The 26831-nt window shown below is 36.6% G+C and overlaps 1 protein-coding gene across 9 annotated transcripts in view; it reads right to left on the minus strand.

The window, feature by feature from the left end:
• The window catches only part of LOC131668951 (guanine nucleotide-binding protein G(o) subunit alpha), an 853882-nt gene that overhangs the window by 276349 nt on the left and 550702 nt on the right, over positions 1 to 26831 (minus strand). For 8 of the 9 annotated variants that reach the window (XR_009302331.1, XM_058943493.1, XM_058943510.1 and 5 more), the window contains one exon: positions 14255 to 14384. Coding sequence is in view for 8 of the 9 variants with exons in the window: in XM_058943493.1 (XP_058799476.1) it covers positions 14255 to 14384 (130 nt within the window). In the remaining variant the exon portion in view is untranslated. Of the gene's footprint in view, positions 1 to 12583; positions 13545 to 14254; positions 14385 to 26831 lie in introns of those variants that run through there. The other variant, XM_058943522.1, reaches the window with a different exon arrangement.

Below are 26831 nucleotides of genomic sequence, written 5' to 3' on the forward strand. Positions count from 1 at the left end.
TGTAATTATATGTAGTTTTTCTTCTCGCGGATCACTTTTACGATTATCATAAAAATTTTTTTCACTATATAATCCTCCCAACCTTTTCAAACAAATAATTCAATCATTGATAACTGTATAAGTAACTATCTCATCTTCAAAATGTTTTTTTAGAGCATCTTCAATACGATTAAGCGGTGGTAAATCTGTAGACCCGTGAATACTAATATTATTGATTTAAAATTTTTTTTAACGAAAATTGGCACTCTTCGCTGTTTTCTAATAAAAAATTAATAATATATGATATTAAATGAGACATTTCATCACTTATAGGTTTACCTATCACGTTTGTTGGACTATATAAATAGAACTTGCTTAAGCAACGTCGATGAGAAAAAACATTTGCCTGAGTGTAATATTCATCGTTCTTGTCTTTTAAATTACATACACGCGATGATATCATTAAATTAATTTCATTTTCTTGATACGTTTAAAGCTGCGCTATAATGCTATCTATAGTACTTTGCTGCAATACACGCGAATATTTGTCCACATTATAAAATTTTTGCGAACAGAATAAACAATACGTCGAAAAATCAAATTGAACCCATTCCTCTTTACCTTTTCTATCTACTTCAACAAATTTGAGTGCATTTTTCAGTGCCGCTTTTATATTCGATTCCCTAACATACATTGTTTGACAAACTCTATGTACAGTGATTTCTTGGACTTTTTCCAAATCTACATGTTTATTGTCCTTTCTTCGACGGCTAGCGCTTGCTAATTTCTCAATACCCTGTTGTTTAACTATACAAGACTTCTTAAGATCTAGTACCTTATCACATAGTATGCAAAAGTTTACATCGTTTTCGTCTGGCTGTTCACCGATGTCTTCTAGAGCAGGGATTTCAACGTGATTGTCTTCCTCTGATGAATGTTCTGCCATGTTATGGAAGTCGTCAGTTGCAGCCATAATAAAAAGTTGCAAGATGAAAGACAACTTAATTATCTGTAAGTTATGAATAGCATATTAGAACAATTTCACAAGCTGTACATAGTACACCGCTGAATTTATTGATTTAATTGTACTGAACTTATTGTAACATACATATTAATATGAATATAAAAATGATTTATATATATTAATATATTAATATATTGTAATTCCAATAACTTCAAGTAAATTTTATAAATAGGAAAGGAGTAGTCCAGTAGAATCAGTTTTAAATAAGGTACATATTAAAACCCCCTATCCGTCACCTCGAATTTCTTTTTGCGTTTAGCAATATACATTTTTTTAGCTAAAAAAAGCGAAAAAACGGCACTTTTTAATAATTAATTAACTTGAAAAATAAAATAAATTTCAGTAAAAAAGCGTAAATAATATTAATATAAGTAATATTAAAGTCAAACGCCGAGCGCCTGGCTTTTCTATTACTATATATACTTCCCCTCCGCGGGATCTGTATCCCCCACCGCTCGCTTTCTTTAACGCTCGGGCGCATTTTTCCCGATATTCAACTACAAATTTCACCCTTTTATACTGATTTTAGAGCAAAAGTTCAAATGACAAAGTTGTAGTTTGATTATTGAGCTTTAAAAAACTTTTTTCAAATAATGTATAACTCTAACGGCTGAGCCACAGGGCATTATGCAAGATGTACTAAAAAAAAAGGTTTAATTGTCATTACTGTAGTGCCGAAAGTAATAATTATATAAAGCTCAGATTTAGCATACATGAAGAAGACAATGCAATCTACAAAATATCATAAGCTAATTCTTTCAACATCACTCTATGTGGAGATATGCATTTTTGAAATGTTACCTTTTTTGATCAATTTTGATGTTTTTTGTAATTATATTGATTATTAATTACTCGATTGAGATGAGCGATAGCTCATTTTATAGATAATTCTATTATCTATAACTTATTCCATTGAGGTACATACCTAACTTCAATAGTTTTGGTTTTATACGCGAAAAACATGCTTTTGCAAATTTCAAACGACTGTAAAGAGTTATTAAATGAAAGTTGCGAGTTGGAAACATACGTTTTCATCTACACATAGTATTAAACAACTTTGCATAGTCGTTTTGCTGATAGTATTAATGTCACGAAAAAATCTTCATTGATTGGCCTACAAACGATCCAATAACGATGAATAATATTCGCCTGTAATGGTTCTACCCTTTTCCAGATAGTCGATGAAGATTATTCCTTGCGAATCCCAAATGACAGTCGCCATAACCTTCCCGGCCGAAGGAATTGTCTTCGCCTTTTTCGGAACAGATTCCCCCTTGGTAACCCATTGTTTAGACTATTCTTTGGTCTCAGGAGTGTAGTGATAAATCCATGTTTCATCTACAGTGATGAAACGACGCTGAAAGTCTTACGGATTTTGCTGGAACAGCTGCAAACCATTCTTGCAACACTTCACACGATCTCGTTTTTGGTCAATCGTGAGCAATCGCGGCACCCATCTAGCGGATAGCTTTTTCATGTCCAAATGTTGGTGCAAAATATTATATACCCGGTCGCTCCAGATGCCTACAATACTAGCAATCTCACACACCTTCACTCTTCTGTCAGCCATCACCATATCATGGATTTTATCAATGATTTCTGAAGTGGTAATCTCAACAGGGCGTCCAGAAGATTTAGCGTCTTTTGTACTCATATGGCCACTCCGAAAATTTTGAAACCACTTATAAGCCATTCTAATTGAAGGTGCACAATCACCATAATGTTTATCAAGCTTCTGTTTAATCTCCTGAGGCATTTTGCCTTTGAAAAAGTAATGTTTAATCAATACACGAAATTTTTTTTATTGAAACGAATGTAAAACGCAAAGTAATTGACCAATCTGGCTGAAACTTGGTGTGTGCTCTTCCAAGATATGCAACTAACTGAAAATAACCTTGATACGCACTAGTAGCGCCATCTCTCTGACTTTGCACGGACTTTTCAAACGACCCTCGTATATTCTGGTAGAATAAAAAGACTTCAAAACTGTTTACGGTATTTGCGCCTGGGTGTCCGAAGCGTCTGTGGTCCTCGGGTAGCGCGGCTGCATCACACATGCGACCTCAAGATCTCGCGATAAGCTGGTATATTTTCCCGGCTACCTATGCCGCGTCTGGGCCAGGATCAGCTGTGATGCATGTGCGATAAGGCCGGCGCGTCCTTATCAATATGTGTCTGTTCCCGACAACCGCCCGCGGTGCGGCATGTGTGGGGTCTGACCGTGCGACGCGCTCGCATTTCAAGCAACGCTCTTTGTCTCTCTACCGCTTCGCGGGCCCTTAGCGCAGGGAGGGAGTGGGAATGCTTCGCGCTTATAAGTCGAGCATTGCTTTTCCGCGGGCCAGTTTTAAGTTCGTACGTCTTCCTTGACGGATCGGAACTTGTCTAACGCTCCTAGACAAGTCATTGTTCTGTGCGCTGCGGTGACAGTTTTCGTGAGCCAGAAAAGTGATCGTCGTGGTACCAACGAGAACTCCAACCGTCACGGCGACCAGCGACTCCTGGCTACAGGACCACGTACAGGGCGACCTACTGCCGTAAATGAGGGTGCGATCAGCCCTCAGAAGTGCCTCCAACTACACGGCTCTGCGTCCACCAAGTCACTCAGGCGACGCTGTAGCGAGGACTGTCCTCGTTTCCGAGACGTCGGGGCTACACCGTGCCTTATATTTCGGAGGCACTTTCCCTCTCTCTCTCCCTCTCTTACGAGTCCTGAGGCAACTGGTACGTGGAACGGATTGTCCACCGGACTGCGCGCGCGCATACGCGGAAAATTGTAAGGGCGAGAGCCCGAAGGCGAACGACGTCTCTGCGTCGGACTTGTATCGATGTTTGCGCTCTATATAGTTTGCAGTTTATATCAATAAAGTTGCCGCATTTAAAAAGCTTTTCCCCACTTTCGACTGGGGTTTTTATGCCGGCTAGGTGCGGTCTATTCCCTAATCCGTACTAGCAAAGGTGGGATACGTCTGCGTCTTTTCTCTGTAAATTGAACCTCCAAACAACATACACTTCCGTGATTCTACCTAGTACTCACTCTCTCTCTCTATTCTGCATCTACTACTAAAGTTGTTCAAAAACCTTCAGATTAGACTAATAAAAATAATCAACAAAAATCATTTTATATTTGACAAATTCCTTTGAATATCGATCAAACCAGGTATAACTGCTTAAACTTATGAAAAAGATCTAAGGAAATAAGTATCAAAAATATTTATATAAGGGCCATAATACTGTTTAACAAATTATCAAATGAGCTTAAAACAATTAACAATACGAGTATAATAAAAAATAAACTAAAAAAATGGATAAAAGAATATCCATAACAATGGTAAATGCAAACAAAATGGAGAAGATTACAGATAAACTAAATTGCAATCAATTAAAACATCTACTACTTACATAATACAAGGGAAAAATGTATCCGGCATCAAAAGTCCATAAGGATACAATACAAAACACTACTAGATGTTAGGACCTATATATGTTCAAAATGCAAATGTAATCTATATAACAATAAATCCCACAACAGACTAACAAAGTTTAATTATAATAAAATACAATTAACAACCACTGGAAACTTCAGAAAATCATTAAAATGGCAAATGAATTCTAAGATTATTATAAAAAACATCCCGACTCACATAAACATAAAAAAGATGACTTTAATACGCCCTTTTACAAGGGCTTTATATCAATAAAATTTGTAAAAGCTTCTCACTCTGAATCTGAATCTACAATAACAAAAGATAAAATAAAATACAAACCAATTAAAACTGTCTTTGATGTAATAGATTGTTAGATTGAGAGGGTTGCAGAGAAACACAGCATACACACTTCTAGTATAATTGTAATCTTTATTAGTGAACACTTTGGTAAAAGGCGTCTAGTCTAGGCGAAGGCTAGCGACGGAAAGAATGCGCAGCGCTCTCCTCGCACACACATACAGCTCTCGCGCATGCGCTCACACATACATGTACGAGGTGTGATCAAAAAGTAAGGTGAATTTTGAAATTTAGCGGGCTATGTCCGTTCGATCTTCCACTTTTTTATTTGGTTATGTCGGTACACTCGTCTAGAACATACGTTCCAAATTTCAGCTTTGTAGTATGTTTGGTTTGTTTGTGAGAGGCATCAAGGTTAGAAGTGTTTTGCGTGCTCCACGATTTGCTGCAGTCTAAAAACATGGATCAAAGAGTTTGCATTAAATTTTGTGTGAAAAATGGAATCAAATGTTCCAAAACACTTGAAATGCTGAAAGTGGCATACGGTGAGTCTACTTTAAGCCAAAAAAATGTTTACAAGTGGTATAAACTCTTCCAAGAAGGCCGAGAAGACACCGACGACGAACCTCGTTCTGGACGCCCCAGCACATCAACAACTGATGAGAATGTTGAAGAAGTGAAGAAAATAGTGTTGGGAAATCGTCGAATTACCATTAGAGAAATTGCTGATGATATTGGCATCTCATTTGGTTCGTGCCAATCAATTTTGACGAGTGTTTTAGACATGAGACGTGTCTCAGCGAAGTTTGTTCCGAAATTGCTCAATTTCGACCAAAAGAAACGTCGCATGAGCATCGCCCAAGAGCTACTGAATGACGTCAACGATGATCCAGATTTACTCAACAGGGTTATAACAGGTGACGAAACATGGGTATACGGTTATGACGTCGAGACTAAGACTCAATAGTCCCAGTGGAGGCATTCTGGATCACCAAGACCAAAAAAAGCACGCCAAGTTCGATCAAATGTAAAGGTTTTGCTTACAGTTTTCTTTGACTGCAGGGGCGTGGTGCATCATGAGTTCTTGCCACAGGGTAGAACAGTAAATAAGGAATATTACCTGCAAGTTATGCGCAATTTGCGCGAAGTAATCCGCCAGAAACGTCCGAATTTGTGGAAAAATAAAAATTGGCTTTTGCACCATGATAACGCCCCTGCTCACACATCGTTGCTTGTGCGCGAATTTTTGGCTAAAACCAACACAGTAACGATGCCACAGGCACCGTATTCCCCAGATCTGGCCCCCTGTGACTTCTTCTTGTTCCCAAAACTGAAGAGGCCCATGAAAGGACGGCCTTTTGCCACGATTGAGGAGATAAAGGCGGCATCGAAGGATGAACTAAACAAAATCACAAAAAATGATTTTTTGAAATGCTTTGAGGATTGGAAAAAGCGTTGGCACAAGTGCATTATATCCGAGGGGGATTACTTTGAAGGAGATAAAATAAAAATTGATGAATAAATAAATATTTTTTGAGAAAAATAAAAATTCACCTTACTTTTTGATCACACCTCGTATGCTCAACTTAAGCTACGTTTTACACTCCCTCCCTTAAGTGAAGCATATCAGCCTTTTATTGTTATATAGTATAATGAATATCAAAATTACATGAGATGAGTTACAAGTATAAATAAATAAGCAGATTTTGCGGTACAAAAAAAAATATTACTTAGGTATAAACATCTAAAAAAGACTCTATAATCTAGTATTTTCAACAATCATCTATCTAATTAATGTCCTGTTCCATCTCTTCGGTTTATTCTGTGAACATACAAAAAAAAAGAAACTATTTACATCTATACATTCAGTAATAAATCTCTAAATTTTTTAAATGCAACTAAAGGCAAAGGCTTAGTTAAAATGTCAGAAATATTCTCTAAGGTACAAATCCATCTAGCGTCAGTTTTGCCTTCACGCTGACATTGTCTTACATAGTCCCCATGAGCCTTAGATAAATCACTCTTTTTGCCAGTGATTTCTCTTTCTTTCAATTTTTCCTGAATAACTTCTATTTTTTCATCGAAATTTTTCAATCTATGACTACCTTCTTTATGAACACATGCTACAGCAGATTTGTTATCGCACCATAGTGGTATTAGATAAAGCGTTCTACCTAACATATCTCTAATAGCTTGTAACGTCGGGCCATTTACTATGAATAAAATTAATTATTTTCTCGTATGCTTTTGCGTGCTCAATACGTAACTTAAATTTTAACTCCGTGAATGAGCAAAGGGAGAGCAGTCAGCTGAAGCGGCTGGAGGACACGTGAAAATACCCGTCCCTTTGTCGCGCGCTTTCCGAATTTTACTCCGAAAGATCGTAAAGTTTTTTTTGAGTAGGTTTAGATATAGAGTAAAGGAGCCGCGGAATTCTGCCTACATCCTGTTGCACGATTTCACCCAAAAGTTTTCCACTTTTAGAAGCTAAAACTTTTGCTATATAGAAAAAATTCAATAATTATTTTTGTATAAATGAATTAAGAAAATAACAGCATGATAGGAAAATTTTGCAGCTTCTTGAAACCTCCCGCACACTGTTTGATTAGAAACGTAGTTACCGCGCAATCATCGAAAATATCCCAAAGTTTTGAAATTATAAATTAGAAAATGAGATAAATAGTCGAAAAACAGTTACCTGAATGAACTTCAGTAAATCAATTATATAGTCCACAATTAAATAATGCCCCTTTTTCATTCCATATTATTTAAACAACGAATTAAGTTAATTATTTAAGTTACTAATTGTAAACATGTAGGATTAGAGATTTTCACGTAAAATATGTTAAATATTAAGAAACTTGCGTTATTATTAAGAATTAATTGTAACAATTTTACGTAACAAATAAATTAATAATTATAAGAAAATCTGTAATGAAAATGGTACTTGGAGAGCCATCTAACGAGATAGGGCCCAAACTCTTGAACGCGCGCCCCCAATTCTCACCACACCCTTGAACCAATTAGGGCCCGAAATCCGAAAGAGAAAAGGAGGGAAAATCTCAGTCAGCCAATTAGAATTTACTGGCATTTCCACTCTTCCCAAATTTTGAGGGACTGAAAGAGGGATTTTCCTCCCAACCACCCCCAGGGTTTAAAAGGGCGTGCGCAAGCGAAAATCGTCCACTCTCATGATCCTCGCAAGCTTCATAAGATTTACTACATTGTACGAAGTTCTACCAAGTGTCAGGTTCAGACTCTCCAAATACCAGTCAACTCCATTGAATAAAAGAAGAGTAAGTTTAAACAAAATTTTTTATTGCTATCTTTCCTCTTCCTTTCTATTAAAATAGTTAGATCGGAATTCGAAAAAAAACAAGTCTTCGAAGAGTATTTCAACGAGGATTGGGATACTTTTCTATAAGACAGTCGCGCCGTTAAAGAAAAATTAAATTCTTTTATGTGACAATTCTAGCAAGGTCTGGGATATTCACATGCAAGTCCCGATTTCATTGTATTCTGGTGTTTGATGGGAGACTTGTAGTCCAATTTTATTTTTCTCTTTTTCAACGCGAAACGCGAAATAGAAAAACTCTAATTCTCCAATTTCTCGTCCCGGTTTAAGCGTACGCACGCAAACCAAATAGAGCACCTGAGAAAACGTCCGCCTCAGACGTACCTGAGATAGTAACCCGGACGTCACAATCTTTATCTAGTGAAATTAATTCTTGGCAAGTTTCGCTCATTGCAAAATACTCAGTATGACAAGTTGAGGTATTTACAGGATTTTGTTTATGACTCCTCCACATGATAGTATCACCAAAAAGTCTTATAGTAGTTGATGTTGAATCTAAATTGTCTTTGAAACTTGCGTCTGAAAAAGCTTCTAGTCCATCTGTTTTACCTCTGTAAACTAAACCCAAATCAATAGTACCTCTCAAGTATCTCAATACTCTTTTAATGTCACTCCAGTCATCTTCAGAAGGATCAGACTGTTTTCTAGCTAAGTAGCTAACTGCAAAAGAAATATCAGGACGAGTGACATTAGCCAAATATAAAAGACTTCCTACTGCTTCTCTATAAGGAACTTCTAATTTTCCTTTTTGATTGTTTTTGTTTTTCAGACTTCTATTTTTGACCTGTCTAGTTACCATGGGAGTATCTTGGGGTTTACAATCTTTCATTCCAAACCTCTCTAAAATCTTTTCAGTGTATTAAGCTTGACTTAAATCCATAATTTTACTATTTCTATCTCTATTTATTCTAATTCCTAAATAATCTTTAGGTTCTCCCATATCTTTTATTTTGAAAATAGAACTCAAATGCTTTTTAATTTCATCTAGTTTTTGTATATTATTGCCAGCTAAAAGAATATCATCTACATATAGTATCAATATAATCATAGTGCCTTTCATTCTGTAAGGAAACAAGCATGGTTCATTAATATTTTTTTCTAAACCCAATTTTTCTACTTCCTCAGAAAATCTCAAATTCCATCTTTTAGGACTAACTTTCAGACCGTAAAGAGATTTGTGTAATTCGCAAACTTTAGTCTTTCTAGTCTTTTTATCTACCTCTAGTCCACCAGGGATTTCCATATAAACTGTTTTTTCTAACTTACCATACAAGAAAGCAGTTTTAACATCTAATTGATAAACTTCTAAGTCCAATTTATTTATTATAGCAAGAGTAGCTCTAATTACGAGAAGTCGAGAAACAGGAGCATAGGTTTCGCTAAGTTGATAATCATTTTTATCTTTGAAACCTCTGACTACAAGACTAGCTTTAAAAATCAGTTTACCTTCAGAGTTCATTTTACGTTTAAAGACCCATCTGCTATCTATTATATTTGCTCTTCTGCCATTTGGCATTATATATGGTATATCTACCAAGCTCCAAACTTTATTTTCATTTATGGAGTTTAGTTCATTTTTAACTGCTTTTTGCCATTCTAACTTTTCTTTTATATTCAGGGCCTCTAGATAACTTATAGAATCTAAGTTAGTTGCTGCTAATAAAATAGAATTCTTTTCATCTTTATCAATTTCATCTATATTTAGAAAATCAGTTAAGAATGCATAGCTAGTATCTACAATATTGACTTTCCCTTCAGATATAGCTTTATAATCTTTAGGCTTTTTAGCACTTCTTTTAGGCTGTTTTCTCACATGAATTTCAATTTCACTTTGTGCTAACATATTGTTTAGTTTTCTTTTCTTATTTTTGGCTCTAATTTTATTTGACTCTACAATATTATCGTTAATAGCTTCACTTGGTTTTTCTAAAATTTCAGACTCAGAGTTATTATCAAATAAGTTTATGATATTATTTTCTATATTTTCATCATCTAGTTCATCTTCTACATTAACGACTCTAAACAATTCATGATTTTTGTCTATATTTTTATAAGTCAATTTTTCTCGAATTTTTACATGCTTTGAATGAATTATTTTCCCTGTCTGAGGATGCCAAAGGATATAACCATTTGACGACTGTCCTACTAATATAGTTTTAATGGCTCTTTCTGACAATTTGTTTTCTGCTAAGGGTTTTCTCGCATAGGCTATACTACCAAATCTTCTAATTTTGTCTATGTGACACTTACTATTAGGGAACAATGTATTCAAGGGAGTTTTGAAATCTACAGACGAATGTGTTGTTCTATTGTACAAATTTATTGCTACCTCCAGAGCTAGATTCCAAAGATTCTTTGGCAAACCAGAGTCTAGTATCAGTGATCTAATTTTTTGTATTAGGGTTCTATTGAACCTCTCCGCCGTACCATTGTGCGGTGGACTATAAGGATTGGAAAAATCAGATTCAATATTTTCATTTTTCATAACTTCTAGAAATTTACCTCCGACGAATTCTTTTGCATTGTCAGCTCTAATATAACAGGCTTTTACATTTTTCCCTAGCAAATTTTTAATTGTTATTAAAAAATCTTCTAAACATTCGCCTGCTTCAGATCTATTTTTAATTGCATAAGCTTTGGCAAATCTCGAAAAGTCATCGATAAATACTATAATATATCGTTTTCTACTTGGGTAAGTTTGTGGTTTAATAGGACCCATAACATCTGTATAAATAATTTTTAAGGGCTTATTAGCTCTAGTTCTAATTCAAAGTAGACTAGTACCAGCTGAAACAAAATTAAAGAAAAGAAATAACTTAAACGATGGTATTACACATCCAGATCGAGTGAAGGTATAATTAAATTAAATAAAGCATCTAAAGATTTGAAGAAAATATCGTATAAAAATAAAGCATACAAATGCAAAATTTCTAGGAGCATTGAGTTCCGTAGAAGCAACGGAATGTTCACTATGTAAAGTTACGAAAAATCAACTACATTTATTCCACCCATCAAAATATCCTGTGGTAAATTGGTTAGATCCGATAAGTAGAAAACTGATGCATTTGTAAATTATCCATATCAAATATTCAAACTTCAGCAAAGAATCATCACAAAATAAAAAAAAGATATCTTACGGGAAAATCATAATATCTACAATAACATACCAATTGAAAGAGTTACAATAAAGTAAATATTACAATTAATCAGACATATTAATAACAAAACGCATCCAGTGTTGATAACATCATAGAAATAATGATTGAAAATCTATCTACAATACCAATAAGGTTATAAGATAGACGAAGACATGCATTAATAGCAATTGTTATTGCAAATTAATGCATGTCTTCATCTATCCTATTTTTCCGTTCAATGAAAAGTGGTAGAGATTATATTAATTCCCAAATCCGGTAAAGAAACTAAAATGGTGACGTTATACAGACCGACTAATCTTTTACCAGTAAATTCTATTATTTCTATTAAAATGATCAAAATCAATCCAATCATAAATAGAAAATTTATCTCAGATCAATAATTCAGTCTTAGATACAATCAGTCTACGATAGAACAAGTAAACAAAATATTAGCTGCTGAAAAAAAATTTATCGAGGGAAAGCAACATTGTACCGACATATTTCTAGACGTCACCCAGTGCTGGACGCTTATTGTCTTAAAGTATAATACAGATTGCAAAAAAACTCAGTTTCCATGATTGTTTTTGTTGCATATATTGCTGACGATGAGACTTGTATATGATTCTTTGAAGATATTGGAATTATAGAATCAATAAATAAAATTGTGTAAAATCCAGGTACAGTCGATTGTAATACTAAACAATAGAGATTTTGCAGAATTTCAAAGCAGGTTAGTGGTTTTATTGAAAAATTTTTTCGAAGATAAATCTTAGAATTTAGATTCTTCATAAAAAGAGATTTTTGATTAGCTTTTAATCGACTTTAAGAATATTTTACAAGATAATAATATTGTTAAGAAATATCATCTCATTCAATACAAAATTGAATTAAATAATTGCACCCATCTTTGCCTTTTCTTAAGTGGTGGTTCGGATGTTACCTTTCATCTTAGACGCAAATGCTTCAAATCATGAAAAAGAAGCTGTCTGATTACAGACCCAAGATAGAGTAAAAAGATAATAGGGAGTTATAGTTCTATTTTAATAAAAACTGAGAAGAATTATTATGTTACTCGATGCAAAATTACATAGATCAATACATTTTCTATTTATTTCACATCTATAAACGAGAATATCTGTTCTCAAAGGGTTTTGGTACGCTGGATTCGAATCCAGTGTCAAAATTTCTCTATTACATTTGGATTTCAAGATATTCTATACTAATTTCTTCATACTGAAATTATGATTTGCATTATTTTACTTTGAAATATCGACGATTGAAATGTGAAAAAATTGAATTTTTCTTATGGCCATTACATGAAAGAACAATTACATTATTTAACATTTCGGTTATTATTAAAATTAATTTATTACAAACAAAGGATGTTTTATAAAAGTAATGATTTACCCGTAGAGCTTATCTGTTAGACTGAAAACTATAACCTCAAATTTACCATAGATAGGGCTGACAATTTAGAGTAGTAAAATTGAAAGTTTAAAAGTTGCTTTTTTTAGTGGTTTTTCCGGATTTTTAATAAAATTATACTTGCGAAGTTATTTAAGCCCAAAAATAGGAAAAATAGTCGCAATAGCAATAATAATATCTAAGAATAATAATATTCTAATGGGATAGAGTAATTTAGACGACGGATTTGAATTAAAATTACATTTCTACATTCTTATATCGACTTGTTTCGTGAAAATCTAGGAGACTACAGCAAAGATCAGGGTGTATAATTTTACTACAATATCAACAAAATCAAATGTTGGTATCTAGAAAGGTGGAATATAAATATGATATCAAATAGCGCTCCATTTCAAGTAATACTGCATCTTGGTGTACGTATGCTATAGGCGCATAGCACCACTAGTCAAAAAAAAGTATACTTCCTACTCCTTCTTCTGAGCGGTAATAAAATCAACCCAAGTTGTCAGGGATGAAGACTATCGAAGAGAAAGTAGAGATTTTGCCTGCTCACTCGATGTATGCTACCTGTACATTGCGTGACTGCAAGAAACAATTACTTCTTTGCATGAATTATAGTGCTCTTGATACAGATGTTCCACTTTAGGATTCTTCGTAACTAAAACATCGGAATATCGATTGGCAACCGGAGAGACAAATAGCGTTTAATTCTCGGCTAAAGTGCGTGATCTAGATTACTCCTAACAACGTGCATAATAGTTTTCCCTTCCTTCTCTTCTACTAACGTCGCGCTTGTTGCTGAAAAACTGAAGAAGCTCGCGCGTTCTTCCTGTGTCGTAGCTAACTAGCTAGCTCTCTGTCGCACTTCCGCGCATACCTTCGCCTCTGCTGTAATAAATCTGTGACAAAAAAATTATAAAAGTAATATAAACATGTATATTCAATAGTTCAATAGCGATCTTGATTAGACCGCAGAAAGAGACAGATATATAGGCATAATTATACTATATATTGTACATATGTTTATCGATATTAGTATATATGTATATATGTTTATTAATATAAATGTACAACTGATTTTCATTGAACTGATGATGTTGTGATAATCGGTCAAACTATATTTGTCATATTTTAGAAATATATGATAAATATGAGAAGATTTAATATTATTTCAATCATTGTTTGTATAAGGTCTCCGGATTCACCGAATATAAATTATAATATATTATCAAATTATTATATTAAATTTTATGAAAGTTTGACTAATAATAATTCATTTAAATAAGAATGTGATGTTTCATTTTTTATATATTATATTTAAAATAGTCTGTTTTGGTTAATGCTAATTATTTAATTGTATTATTTGTCGATGATTCTTTCGCATTTTATTTTTTGTATGTGCAATATACAATAGCGTCATATATATTGATCATTACTTAATGTAAAATCATCAGTTTGATGAATAACTTTTTTTATATTATAGGAGAGAAAAAAAGAAACCGCATCGGATTATTTTATTCTATTTCTAAAATAAATCATTGAGTAATAATTAAAATTAATTGATTAATTGCAGATAATTTTTACTAATTTAGGAATGGTGTTTACAAACCGTTGTTTCATCTTCATGCAAAACTTGATCGTATTCAGACATTGCAACACAAAATATAATAGCTGTTACATCCTCGAAACAATGAATCCATTTCTTGCGCTCACTTCTCTGCCCTCCAACATCAAATAATCTGGAAAATTACAGTAGAGTTAAAGATCATTTATATCGAATATGATCTACGGTGATCATTGATTAAAATATAAAAAGGAAAGCGCTGCATCTACTGGCATATCAATATTGAGTGTCTTAATGAAATTCTTTTTTCTGATTAAATAAAGAAGAAAAACATCAGCTGGTAGATTTTTATATTCTAAATGACTCAAGCTAATTAAATGAGATTTAAATCGAAAAGCTATCTGAAATCAGAAAATGCAAACCCAAATATTGCATCAGATCAAATGAAGCAAATTGTTTAATACTACAATTATCTTCTAATCATTCAATAAAAAATAAAATAACTTAATTTTTCTTTCATTATATTATTTAGGAAAAGTTATGGTCTCAGAAGTGAAATCATTATATTTGTGATCTGTTTGGCTGAGAGAATCACATGGCGATTTTGATATATGTTACAGTATCGTATAAGTGCAGTAGATATTTAGATAGAATCTTTGATTTTCAATCTAGTCAAAATAGATCTGATATAATATTTATCACAGAAGTAGACTCATTTCGGATATTAGATAAACTGAGGTCGAAAAAATTAATTCTGAAATATACAACATTTTATATTCACGGATTGTATGCGAAAATAACGTTTGAAAGTTCTTTCTGCTTATATTTTACAAGCGGTTTAACGAACGGTAAAATAATCTACGCCATTAAAAAAATCATAATATTTTATATGCAGAACAATATTTGGTGCTACTTTAATAAAAGTGCAATTTAAAGGTACGATAAACGAACAGAGGCCACGACTCATATTGTACAAGGGGTGTTCAAAAAGTAAGGTGACTTTTCAATTTTCGCGGGTTAAGTACATTCAATTTCAAAATTTTTGTTGTTGTTGTATTGGTACACTCGCTACGATCATATATTCATAGTTTTGACTATATAGCACATGTTGTTTTTCTGGCAGAGGCGTCAGAGATTTGAAGTGTTGGGTATGCTCGGCGATTTTCTTCTATCGAAAAGAATGGAGCAAAGAGTTTACATGAAATTTTGTGTGAAAAATCGAATCCAGTGCTCTACAGCTCTTGAAATGTTAATACGTAAATGTATACGGTGAGTCTACTCTGACTAAGAAAAATGTGTATAAGTGATATAAGCTATTCCAAGAAGGCCGAGTGGATGTCGAAGACGAACCTTGCCCTGGATGTCCCAGCTCATCAACAACAGATGTTGAAATAATGAAAGAAATTGTATTAAAAAATCGTCGAACTACCATCAAAGATGTCGTAAAATATGTTAGCATATCGGTTTGCTCATGCCATGATATTCTTTCCGATGTTTGGGCATGAAACGTGTGTAATGCGGTACATTACAAGGCTTTTCCTGAGCGTTGCATTATTTGCAACACCTCAGGAAAGCCATTCCCGTCCCTTTCCGCCCCGTAACCAGTTGTATAAAATGAAAACAAACGCGCCCTATAAGAAGCAATTACCCTTTTTTATGCCCGAACACCAAAACCGGAGATATTGGCGAAACAAGCTCGACCAACGCGATCCAACGGACAATCAAAAAAAAAAGGAGCGTAACCATGGAATAAGAGAGCGCACGCACACACTCACTCACGACCACGTGTTGCCGACTGAAACATCTGGGGCGAGCAGAAAATCGCCGATGAACTGGCAGCCGGCAATCAGTTGTGTCGGGCTGCCGAACACCATCGGCGACATCCTGAGCGCCACGCACACTCACAACGAGGACCACGCACAAACACACGAGAACACGTCACCTGTCCGACACGGGAGTGCCCCAGGAGGTGCTCCAAAGACCGTTACGGGAACACGAGGTGTACGCGCGAGAGAGCGAGCGGCCATTTTAAAGCGCCGAGATAAACTGAGCATGAGCGAGTGAGACCGACTGAGAGCGAGCGAGCGAGACAGAGCGAGCGAAATAGACTAAACAAGAGCGAGCGAGACAGATTATATGAAATGATGAATAGAATTATATGTAAATGCGAAGATGGAGGCGCTACAATTGAGATGACTTACATTATATATTTAATCACAACTATCTAAAATTATAATTAAAAATGAATATGAAAGAAATACCGAATTATGAAAATTCGCAAGCGACTGCACACACTTTATTATAATAGCAAGCGACAATTACTCCAATAAATTTAATCGATAAATTAACCGACAGAATTCGAACTTCTGACGAAATTCGCTGGTGATTTCTAAATTTCCGTCCGCATAGAAAAATAGATAAGAGTAGGGGTAGATCTTTCCCATCAATTAATTCTAACTAACTTAGTGGGGGGTGAGAGGGTAAATAACGACGAAAGTAGGAGAATCAAGGAGGGCGCTGTATCCGTCTAATTTACTTATGGACCAATGATGAAATATTCAGAGGGCGCTACCGATATCCGAATTAGCATACCGACTAATAATAATATTTCTTCTCGGAAAGAGGAGAAGAAAAGCGATCTTTGACAGCGAAAAGCCGATTCTCGTCCATTTTGCCGCTGTTCTTCTAGCCAGAAGGAGTGATTGCTCCAACAGACTTCTCGTTACGCAAGATTAATTGCACTAACACCTTTTTTCACGCTAATTTCGTTCGCCGAATCTCAGCAGGAAAACCGTAAGTAGGCAAAGTGCCACTCATTAGTAATAATCGCGGAGTGCGGGAGTGGATTTTTCGGTGCAGTAGGTCGTCGCGACGCGTGGATCCATCGATGCCGGTGCCTATTGATTCGCCCTGACCTTTCCGCCATTTCGTAGAATCGAACGTGAGTGTTAGGATCAGACGAATTAAAATCAGTGATTAAGTTATTCGCGCTGACCTTTCGCCAATATAGTAGTTATTGCGAATGTAAGCTTAGACGAATAAAATCATTGATCCTATTATTTGCGCCTCATTTATCCTATTATATAGGTTTTACTCAAAAAATAATTATGGGGAGAAAAGCAGTGCCCGAAACAAAAAATGGCAAATTATTGGTTTGTTCAAAGCACATAAAAACCAGATTAAAATATCTAAATTATTGAAGGTAAGTAGATGTTGTGTACAAAATACTATTATTGCTTATCATAAAAGTAAGATGGTGAGAAATAAGAAAAATACAGAAAGACCGCTCGCAACAATTTCTCGAATTGATAGAATTATCATTCAAAAAGCCAAACAAAATCTTACTATAACAGCAAATAGTATTAAAAGTTAATTAGATATAGAATTGAAGGTTAAAATATCCAGACAAATAGTTAACAGGCGTTTGTTTGAAAAGAATTTGAAGTATCGTGTCGCGGCTTCCAAACCTGTACTAACCTCTATAAATCATAAAGAAAATTTTTAAGTATCTATAATATTTTGTTTCAAAACCAATTGATTTAAAACGAATAAAAAATGTATTTTCCTACAATTTGTGTGCAGTAAATTAAAAAATGACTGGGGTATTTGAAAAAAATTGGCCTTAAATGAAATAAAATTAGCGATTTTCAAGTATGAAAATAAGTCGTTATTTTTATGTGGTTAGAACAATTTTATCCATAGCCATTTAAAATTTTAATTGGTTGAATCTGAAAGTTGAAAAAATATGAGGAAAAAAGAATCATGCTGTTATATACCGATACAACATTTGTAAAGTGTTTTAAGTGCTACGAAATCGACGGTATTTCATTGTTTCAAAAAATATTACTTTTTAAATTCAAATCTTCATAAAAATTTTGTAGTGGATCAAATCTACATCGAATTGACGTTTTTTTTGTTTAGAAAAACACAAATTTTGATTAAAAAAATATTGCGAATGACTACTAGAAAATTAAGACCTCCAAGGCTGTCAAAAGCTTAAAAATCCTAAATAATATAAAGCGAAATCAGGGGTGCCTTATAATTTTGAACACTACGAGGGTGGTCCGATAAGTACTTAGTCTCACCGCCGGATGGCGCCAATCTCGCAAAAGAAATATTCTATCGCGTAGTACAACCTTCTCGATGGTTACTGTCAAGATTTCAACCGGATCGGAGTTGTAGTTTATTTTTGAGAGCGTGTGAAAGCAAGTGTGTCCGTTGATTTTTGAAAAATGGAAAATGAGCAGTATCGGTCGGTGATTCGATTCTTGTTTTTGGAAGGGAAATCGCGCAGCGAAATCAAAAAGCGCTTGGATGCTGTGTACGATGACTCTTCTCCTTCGATGGCGACCGTCAAAAATTGATTTAACGAGTTTCAACGTGGTCGTACATCAATTTTTGAAGAACCACGTCCAGATCCTCCGAAAACGGCTACCACGGAGGATAACGTGACAAAAATTCACGATCTCGTATTGGCAGATCGACGATTGAAGGTGCGCGAGATAGCTAAGATCGTAGGCATCTCAAAAGTCCGCGTGGGTCATGTCCTGCATGAAATTTTGGGCATGAGAAAGCTGTCGGCGCGATGAGTGTCGCGTTTGCTCACTCCGGACAACAAGAACAACCGTGAGACAACTTCAGAGTAATGTCTGACGCTGTTTAAGTGCAATCCGAAGGAGTTTCTGCGTCGTTTCGTGACAGTCGACGAAACATGGATCCACTGGTATAAGTACACCAGAGACCAAGGAACAGTCGAAATAGTGGACTTTACCCGGCGAAAGTGCTCCGAAGAAGGCGAAGACTGCCCTATCGGCCGAAAAGGTGATGGCCACCGTTTTCTGGGATTCACAAGGTGTGATCTACATCGACTACCTGGAGAGGGGCAAAACGGTCACAGGGCTATACTATGCCAAATTATTGGGCCGATTCGACATCGAATTACAGAAAAAACTGCCCCATTTGGCGAAGAAAAAAGTGCTCTTCCACCATGACAACGCACTGGCTCACACCTCCGCCGTTGCCATGGCCAAATTGGTTGAATTAGGCTACGAACTGCTGCCCCATCCACCGTATTCTCCAGATGTAGCCCCGTGCGAATTCTTTTTGTTTCCAAACTTGAAAAAATCACTCGCCGGGCAGAAATTTGAGTCGAATGAGGAAGTAATCGCTGCCACGGAAGCCTATTTTTCAGACCTCGAGAAAACGTATTTTTCAGACGGGTTAAAGAAGTTGGAGCATCGCTGGGCCAAGTATATCGAACTAAAAGGAGACTATGTTGAAAAATAAAACGCCACTTTTACAAAATTTTCGTTTTTCTTTTGTAGGCTAAGTACTTTTCGGACCACCCTCGTACTGTAAAGTCCTATCATACCAATGGAAGAATCCAGAAGAGCCAACACCCAAAAAAGCACGCCAAGTTCAATCAAATGTCAAGGTTTTGCTGACTGTTTTTTTTGATTACACAAGCCGACAAGGAAAAAAACCCAGAAACCAGACAGTACGTTCCCAAACGTTTTTGGTGCGCTGAAACCGAATCTGACCTCAGAATTGCTCCATCACCCCCAGGTTTTCGAGAAATCCTAACCTAAAAGTTCAAAAAACACGATTTTTCACTATATTTCGTGTAGTATTACGTCGTAAGCCAATTTTATTTTAAAAAACGAGTAATGCTATCTCAAAATACTACTCTTACCCTTCAAAACCCTTTTTTCAGATTTAAAAATCTTTTTTTTCTATCGAGATATCGTAGATTGAATTTGAGTGATTTAGCGATTTCGTTACAGCACGAAATAGTGGTGAATTTCCGAATAAGGAGTTATAGTGTAATTGTATGTTTTTTAGGTCACTGAATCCAAATTTAACGTCAGAATGACTCTATAATCTCAATTCCCTTAATCCTAGAGCCCCATAACCTGCGACGCTGTAACCCCTGACCGACATACCCCAATTTCCTTAACCCTCGAGCCCTTTAACCTGCTGCGGTATAACCCCCGACCCTCATACTCCAATTTCCTCAACTCTCGAGCCTTTAACCTGCGAAGCTATAACCCCCGACCCTCACACCGCAATTTCCTCAATCCTCGAGCCCTATTACCGCGACGCTATAACCCCCAACCCTAAAACCGAAATTCGCTTCGCAGAATACCTCTAGCCTCCAAATTATATTCAACCCCCGAGCCCTGCAAGTCTGCAACCTCAGACTCCTTTGCCAGAATTTCCTCAATCCGCACTTCAAGCTGCTATCGTATAACCGTATGTCTCTACATTTCAATCTCTTCAATATCCAAGCCTTGTATTCTACGCAGCTTTCAATTACGCGTTTTAAATCTCATTTATTCAGTTTGTGAGTGTTGCATCTGAATATCTGCAACCCTACAGTTTTTCACTTCTTTTTTTTATGAAAACGCTGTCGTTTATCTTGAAATGAACGTTTAAGAGATTTGCGTCTATGATGATCTGTCAATGTATCATGTCGGTGTAGAGCCCAGTAATAGTCAGCCATCATGCTCTTATTCCATCAACCTTGATAATGTTCCTCTTTGTTTCTGAAATCTTGATGAAATCATTCACCCATTTCTTCACTGAACACCCCAACATTGTCCGGAAAGTATTCCAAATGTGAAAACAAAAAGTGTATTTTCAGGCTCATCAAACACCCTAATTTTTGAAAATTCTGTAGCATTGTCGACACAATAGTTTTGTATTTAGGGTTCTGGTGGTTTCCGAGAAAATTCTCGGTGACACTTTTGAAACTTATCCAAGCATTTCTCTCATTAGTCGTCATTGCCAAGAGGAATTCATCATCATTCATAAGTGCTCGAATGTCTGGCCCTACAAATATGCCTTCCTTAATTTTCTCTTCAGACAATTTAGGAAATTTGCCCTGAACATACTTGTAACATTCGCCTTTCTTATCTAGTGCCTTGACGAATTTATCTCATCAAGCCCAGTTTTATATGGAGTGGAGGTAACAAGATATGTTTAGTATCAACAAGGTTCTCATGGACGACATTGTGTGATCCAACAACCATTCCGATTCGTCCATTCTTTCCGAACCCAATGTTCTTCTCGTGCACGACTGTCTCAGAGACACAAAAAATAGGGGTGCTTCGTATTTCTAGATTGCAAGCCAACTAATATATTGACCATCTTGAAATCGCCACAAACGAGCCATTTGTGTTCATTGTAATTGATTTTCTCAAGAAGGAATGGAAAGTTATCGTGAGACTCTTTCATCACAGTGGAATGAGCAATGGGAATAGCTGCATACTCATTCCCATTGTGCAGAAGTACTGCCTTGAGACTTTGTACAGATGCATCCATGAAGAGTCGCCAGTTCTCTGGATTATAACCTCCTTGTACTCCATATAAACTGATGAGATGCTTTATATCGTTGCAGTAAACAAGGTTATCTACGCAAGTAAAATATGGCCGAAATTTAATATCTCTCTTCCTGTAAATAGAAACTTTTGTCTCAGGTAATAAAAGATTTCTTTCTTTTAGTCTTGAAGCTAAGAGTTTTGAAGAATATTTCGGAAGATTCAAATCACGGATCAGATCATCCAAAGAATTTCGGTCGAAAAGTTTGGGCTTTTCTGAGTCAGAAAAATCTTCTTTATCACTACTGCTGCTTTTGTCCGTTACCGGAACTTCTATTGGTTGAAGTTTTTTTGGTACAGAATCAGATTTTTTTTTTCTTTCTATTTTTCCATACTGAGCTGCTGTTACACTAGAAACGTTTGGATAAAGGAGAGAAGCTTTGTTATTATGATTAAAACTTAAAGTATCACATTTACAAAAGTAATAGTTATCATGGTGATTTTTAGGTTCACGCTATATTGTTGGTTGGAGAACAACTTCGGTTTTAGTTTTATTCCAGTTTTTCAAACTTTGGCGACAGTCTTCACAAATATATTTAGGAACCCATGGTTTGTCTAAATTCTTCATAGGTGTCTCGTAACATTCTTCAAACTGATCTTTAATGATATCAGTGATTGATCGACGAAGTCGAGCTACCTCAAATTTACCGCAGATATTACAAAAGGAATCGATTTTTCCTTTGCATGGAATTCTACATGCCGACATCTTCAATAACTTATAAGTTAATTGGAAATGACGAGTAATATTATAAACTTATTCTAATAACGAAATGGGTAAATATAATTAAGTTTATAGAAGACAAAGTAATAATAAAGATCAGTAAAAGTACTGCACGCAGTGTTATAGTATATGAGAAATAATAGAAAGTATTAAATTCCAGTGACTTATCCGTTAGCATACCGCTCAAACACGATCCCTAACACGGATGAAGAACGAAGCACAAAAATTTGTAGTTTTTGAGCAATGTCATACACGGTTATCCTCAAGTAAGGAAATGTAGGCCCTAAGTGAATCCGATATCTGCTAACGTAGATACTTTCTTCATCGTTAGTAGACCAGAAAAATGTAAGATTAAAAATCCTAGCTGATCGATTTCGCAAGTTATAGACACTTATATGTAAACGTAAATTGTACTTGTATACGTAAGTTGGATATGAATTTTCCTATCACAGACACAAATTCTTCTACCTTCTTTTACCGCAGAAATGACGTCTATAGTTGTTCCATTGACCCAGCGGTATTCCCCGTCCACCAAACCCGAATTTCTCTAACCCTCGATAGGGCCGGGTGTTATAGCTTCGCAGGTTAAAGGCTCGAGGGTTAAGGAAATTGGGGTGTGAGGGTCGGGCTTAAACCGCAGCAGGTTAAAGGGCTCGAGAGTTAAGGACTTTGGAGTATGTCGGTCAGGGTTACAGCGTCGCAGGTTATGGGGCTCTAGAGTTAAGGGATTTGAGATGATAGAGTTATTCTGACGTTAAATTTGGATTTAGTGACCCAAAAAACATATAATTAGACTATAACTCCTTATTCGGAAATTCGCCACTATTTCGTGCTGTAACGAAATCGCTAAATCACTCAAATTCAATCTACGATATCTCGATGGAAAAAAAAGATTTTTTAAATCTGAAAATAGGGTTTTGAAGGGTAAGAGTAGTACTTTGAGATAGCATTACTCGTTTTTTAAAATAAAATTGGCTTACGACGTAATATTACGCGAAATATAGTAAAAAATCGAGTTTTTCGAACGTTTATGTTAGGATTTCTCAAAAACCTAGGGTGATGGAGCAATTCTGAGGTCAGATTCGGTTTCAGCGCACCAAAAACATTTGGAAACGTACTGTCAGGTTTCTGGGTTTTTCCATTTTTTAAATTTTGTCGGCCTGTGTTATCGTGGCGTAGTTCATCAAGAGTTTTTGGCTCATGCGCGGCGTTCGCGAATGTGTAAGTCGATACGAGGAGTGTCGAGAAAAAAGGTTTGGTCGCAGTGTTAGGTAGCCAGGCTCACACTCGGGCGGTCGGTAAGAAGGAAGCGTTTCGTCCCGATGCTACCGGCTGGACTCGTCAGTGAGGCTCGACGGCCCGTAACATCTGCCTCATACGCTCGAAGTGCGCGTGTCGCTATGCGGACTTATATATTCAGTGAACGCATTTCTTGCTGCTCGTGGCTGGCCGATGCCATCTAGATGTGGATGGTCGAATCGTGGAACCGCCACAGCATTCCCTCCTTAGTGACGAGGTGGGGGCTCGAGTCACGATGAGAGAAGAGGAGCGCCAAGAAAGAGCGAGATAGAAGGCAGATGAGGACGAGAGATAGTAGACAAGGAACAACCGTGCGAGGGAGTATGTGCGAGCCGCGTTGCGTAGGCTTCTCCGTTGGACATCCTGCTCGGTCATAGCTCCACCATAGGTGGTGGTGAGCGATACGCATATGACGGTCGGAGGTGTTCCTGCGAGGCCCGGTGGACCAGCAAGCAAGCTCTACTAGGTCGTTGTTGCGTGTACAGATCACGTCGGGGTCACCACGTTGGCTCATGCGCGTCGTTCGCGCATGCGTAAGTCGAGACTCAATTTGTCGCCGTGGGCGCAGGGTGAAATGAACTTTTAGTTGGAGTGAGGATAACTTTATTTAATTCAAAACAAGACTTACAAATGTAACGCGACTCGGCAGAACGTAAACCGCGAAGTTGGCAGAAGGCCGAGCTGTTAGCTGGTCTCGGGTTCGGACTAGAATCCCGGGTACTCATCCCAACTATTTGGCGTTTCTCCTCGGAAGAATCCAGTCAAAAGGGCAAGTCCCTCCCACAAGGTCCGTGGAAAGGGTAGCTGGGACTGCGGGTTAACATTAAAAAACGAAAGTTGGGTGCGTGCTTTCCCTTAAATAAACTCATTAACGCGGACGCGCGACCGCCGACGTTTAATGTGTTTATTGCTGATGGCCATAAAATCTCCAGCAATTTGTTCAAGAATTATGAAGATTTTTTGCATAAAACGGTAAACTTCTGACCAACACGTGGAGAGAAAGTGCACGCCACATCACCCCCTTACCAGTGGTAACGCTGAACTAGAATTAAGACTGTTCTCTCATCAAGGTACGCAAACGAACAAACTATGAAAAACCAGCTTGGTAACGGTCTGGAAAATGAACATTTCGTCCAGAACGAGTGGTAAAGCGGTTCTTGTTAGCAGGACATGGCTGTTGAACAATAACAGGCGCTTCGTTATTACAATTGATGTTGTGTGGTCCAAGCTGCTCGGCATTATCATGTGCAGGGACAATTTCAAAAGGAGGCGTATCTTTATCACAATTACGTTGTAGTACGATATCGTAGTCTACTTCGTCGTAACATTCACGATTGCATTTGTTATTTACATTGTTTTCGATGTCATCGGTTACAATAAATGCGGGCTTGAGTCTGTCGATAGAAACGCGAACCTTTTTACCGTTTATATCGATAACGAAAGATTTGTCGTTGCGTTCGAGGACTTTATAAGGCCCGTCGTACAGAGGGTCGGATGGACCTCGTATGGCATCGTGGCGCAAAAAAACGTAAGGAGTAGTAGCTAAATCCTTAAAAATAAAGACGTTTTTTTCGCCGTGTCGTTGTGTAGGTGATGGCTTCACGTTATTGATGCGCTTTTTGAAAGCTTCAATGAAGTCTGAAGTCGGATTTTGGTTGCTTGCGTGGAAAAATTCCGCGGGTAAACGCAATCCGGCGCCGTATACAAGTTCGGCCGCCGTTGCACCAAGATCCTCCTTTAATGCACTACGCATACCTAAAAGAACTACAGGTAGTACGGATATCCAATCGTTACCGTCGTGACATTTTATTGCTGCCTTAAGTTGCCTGTGCACTCTTTCTACTTGGCCGTTTGCTTGTGGATGGTAACTTGTCGTACGAATTCGCTTTGTACCTAATAAATTACATAATTCCGCAAAAAGAGCTGATTCGAATTGACGGCCTTGGTCGGTAGTTATACGTGCGGGCACGCCGAATCGAGCAATTCAAGTCGAGAGTAAAGCTTTAGCAACGGTGTTAGCTTCCATGTCGCTAAGAGGGACTACTTCAGGCCAGCGAGAAAAACGATCGACGCATGTTAGACAATAACGGAACCCTTGACAATAACTAATGGTTATAATATCAATGTGTATATGTTCAAATCGGGCTAATTTCTGTAATTGCGCGACTGGAGAGTACATGTGTCGAGTAACTTTACATCGCTGGCATGAAATGTACGCTCGCGTCCACTCTTTACAATTTTTGTTAATATTAGACCAAACGAAACACGAAGTTACCAGTTGTTGAGATGCGCGTGTGCCAGGGTGCGAAAGGCAATGTAGTGAGATAAAAACGGCGCGACGTAAAGGTAAGGGCACATATGGTCGTACGACGTCGCTTGTCGTATCACAATATAAATGCACGTCGTAATCCGGAAAATAAACCTTTTTCAGTTGAAGTGACGAAATTTTGGATGAGAGCAATTCGCGCAACTCGAGATCGCTTTTCTGAGCAGATGCGAGAGAATCGTGATCGACGGATGAGGCGATTGCTTCGACGCGAGACAATGCATCGGCAACACAATTTTCGGAACCTTTAATATGCCTAATATCAGTACATCCACTCTCCTAGCACAAACAAAACAATACATAGATATATACAGCAAATTCGAAGGAAATGTAAAGAAAATAGAGAGTACCATGCTACAGACAGATATAGCTAAAAACAGTACTGATATTAATCAACAAATTACAAACGACTGTACCAAAATATACATTGTCAAACTTAAAAACCTTCTCAAGTACATAGAAATATTTGAACCAAATTCGAATAATAAACTGCAACTACTAGTAGACAGTGGAGCACAACTAAACATTATGAAGAATAGCAGCATTCCACAAAAGCATTTAAATAGAAACGAACAAATATCTATATCAGGAATCACAGAACACGCCATAAGAACAATAGGCTCAACACAAATGCATATTGCAGATGAACCATTTGATTTCCATATAGCACCAGATAACTTTTCTATTCCTTACGATGGAATAATAGGAATAAATTCTTTATCCAAACACAAATTAAGATTAGATAGAGGTTACTTGAAAATAAACAATCAAAAAGTGCCATTAAAAGAAACTACTAGCAGAAATCAAACAAAGACATTTACAGTACAAACATCAAAAGAAATTAATAAACATCATGACACATGGGAACCCATAGCATTTGACAAAAATTACATAGTA

The sequence above is a fragment of the Phymastichus coffea genome, unplaced genomic scaffold, assembly GCF_024137745.1.
Source record: "Phymastichus coffea isolate CEN01 unplaced genomic scaffold, Cenicafe_Pcof_1.1 PCOF00007, whole genome shotgun sequence".
Lineage (NCBI taxonomy): Eukaryota > Metazoa > Arthropoda > Insecta > Hymenoptera > Eulophidae > Phymastichus > Phymastichus coffea.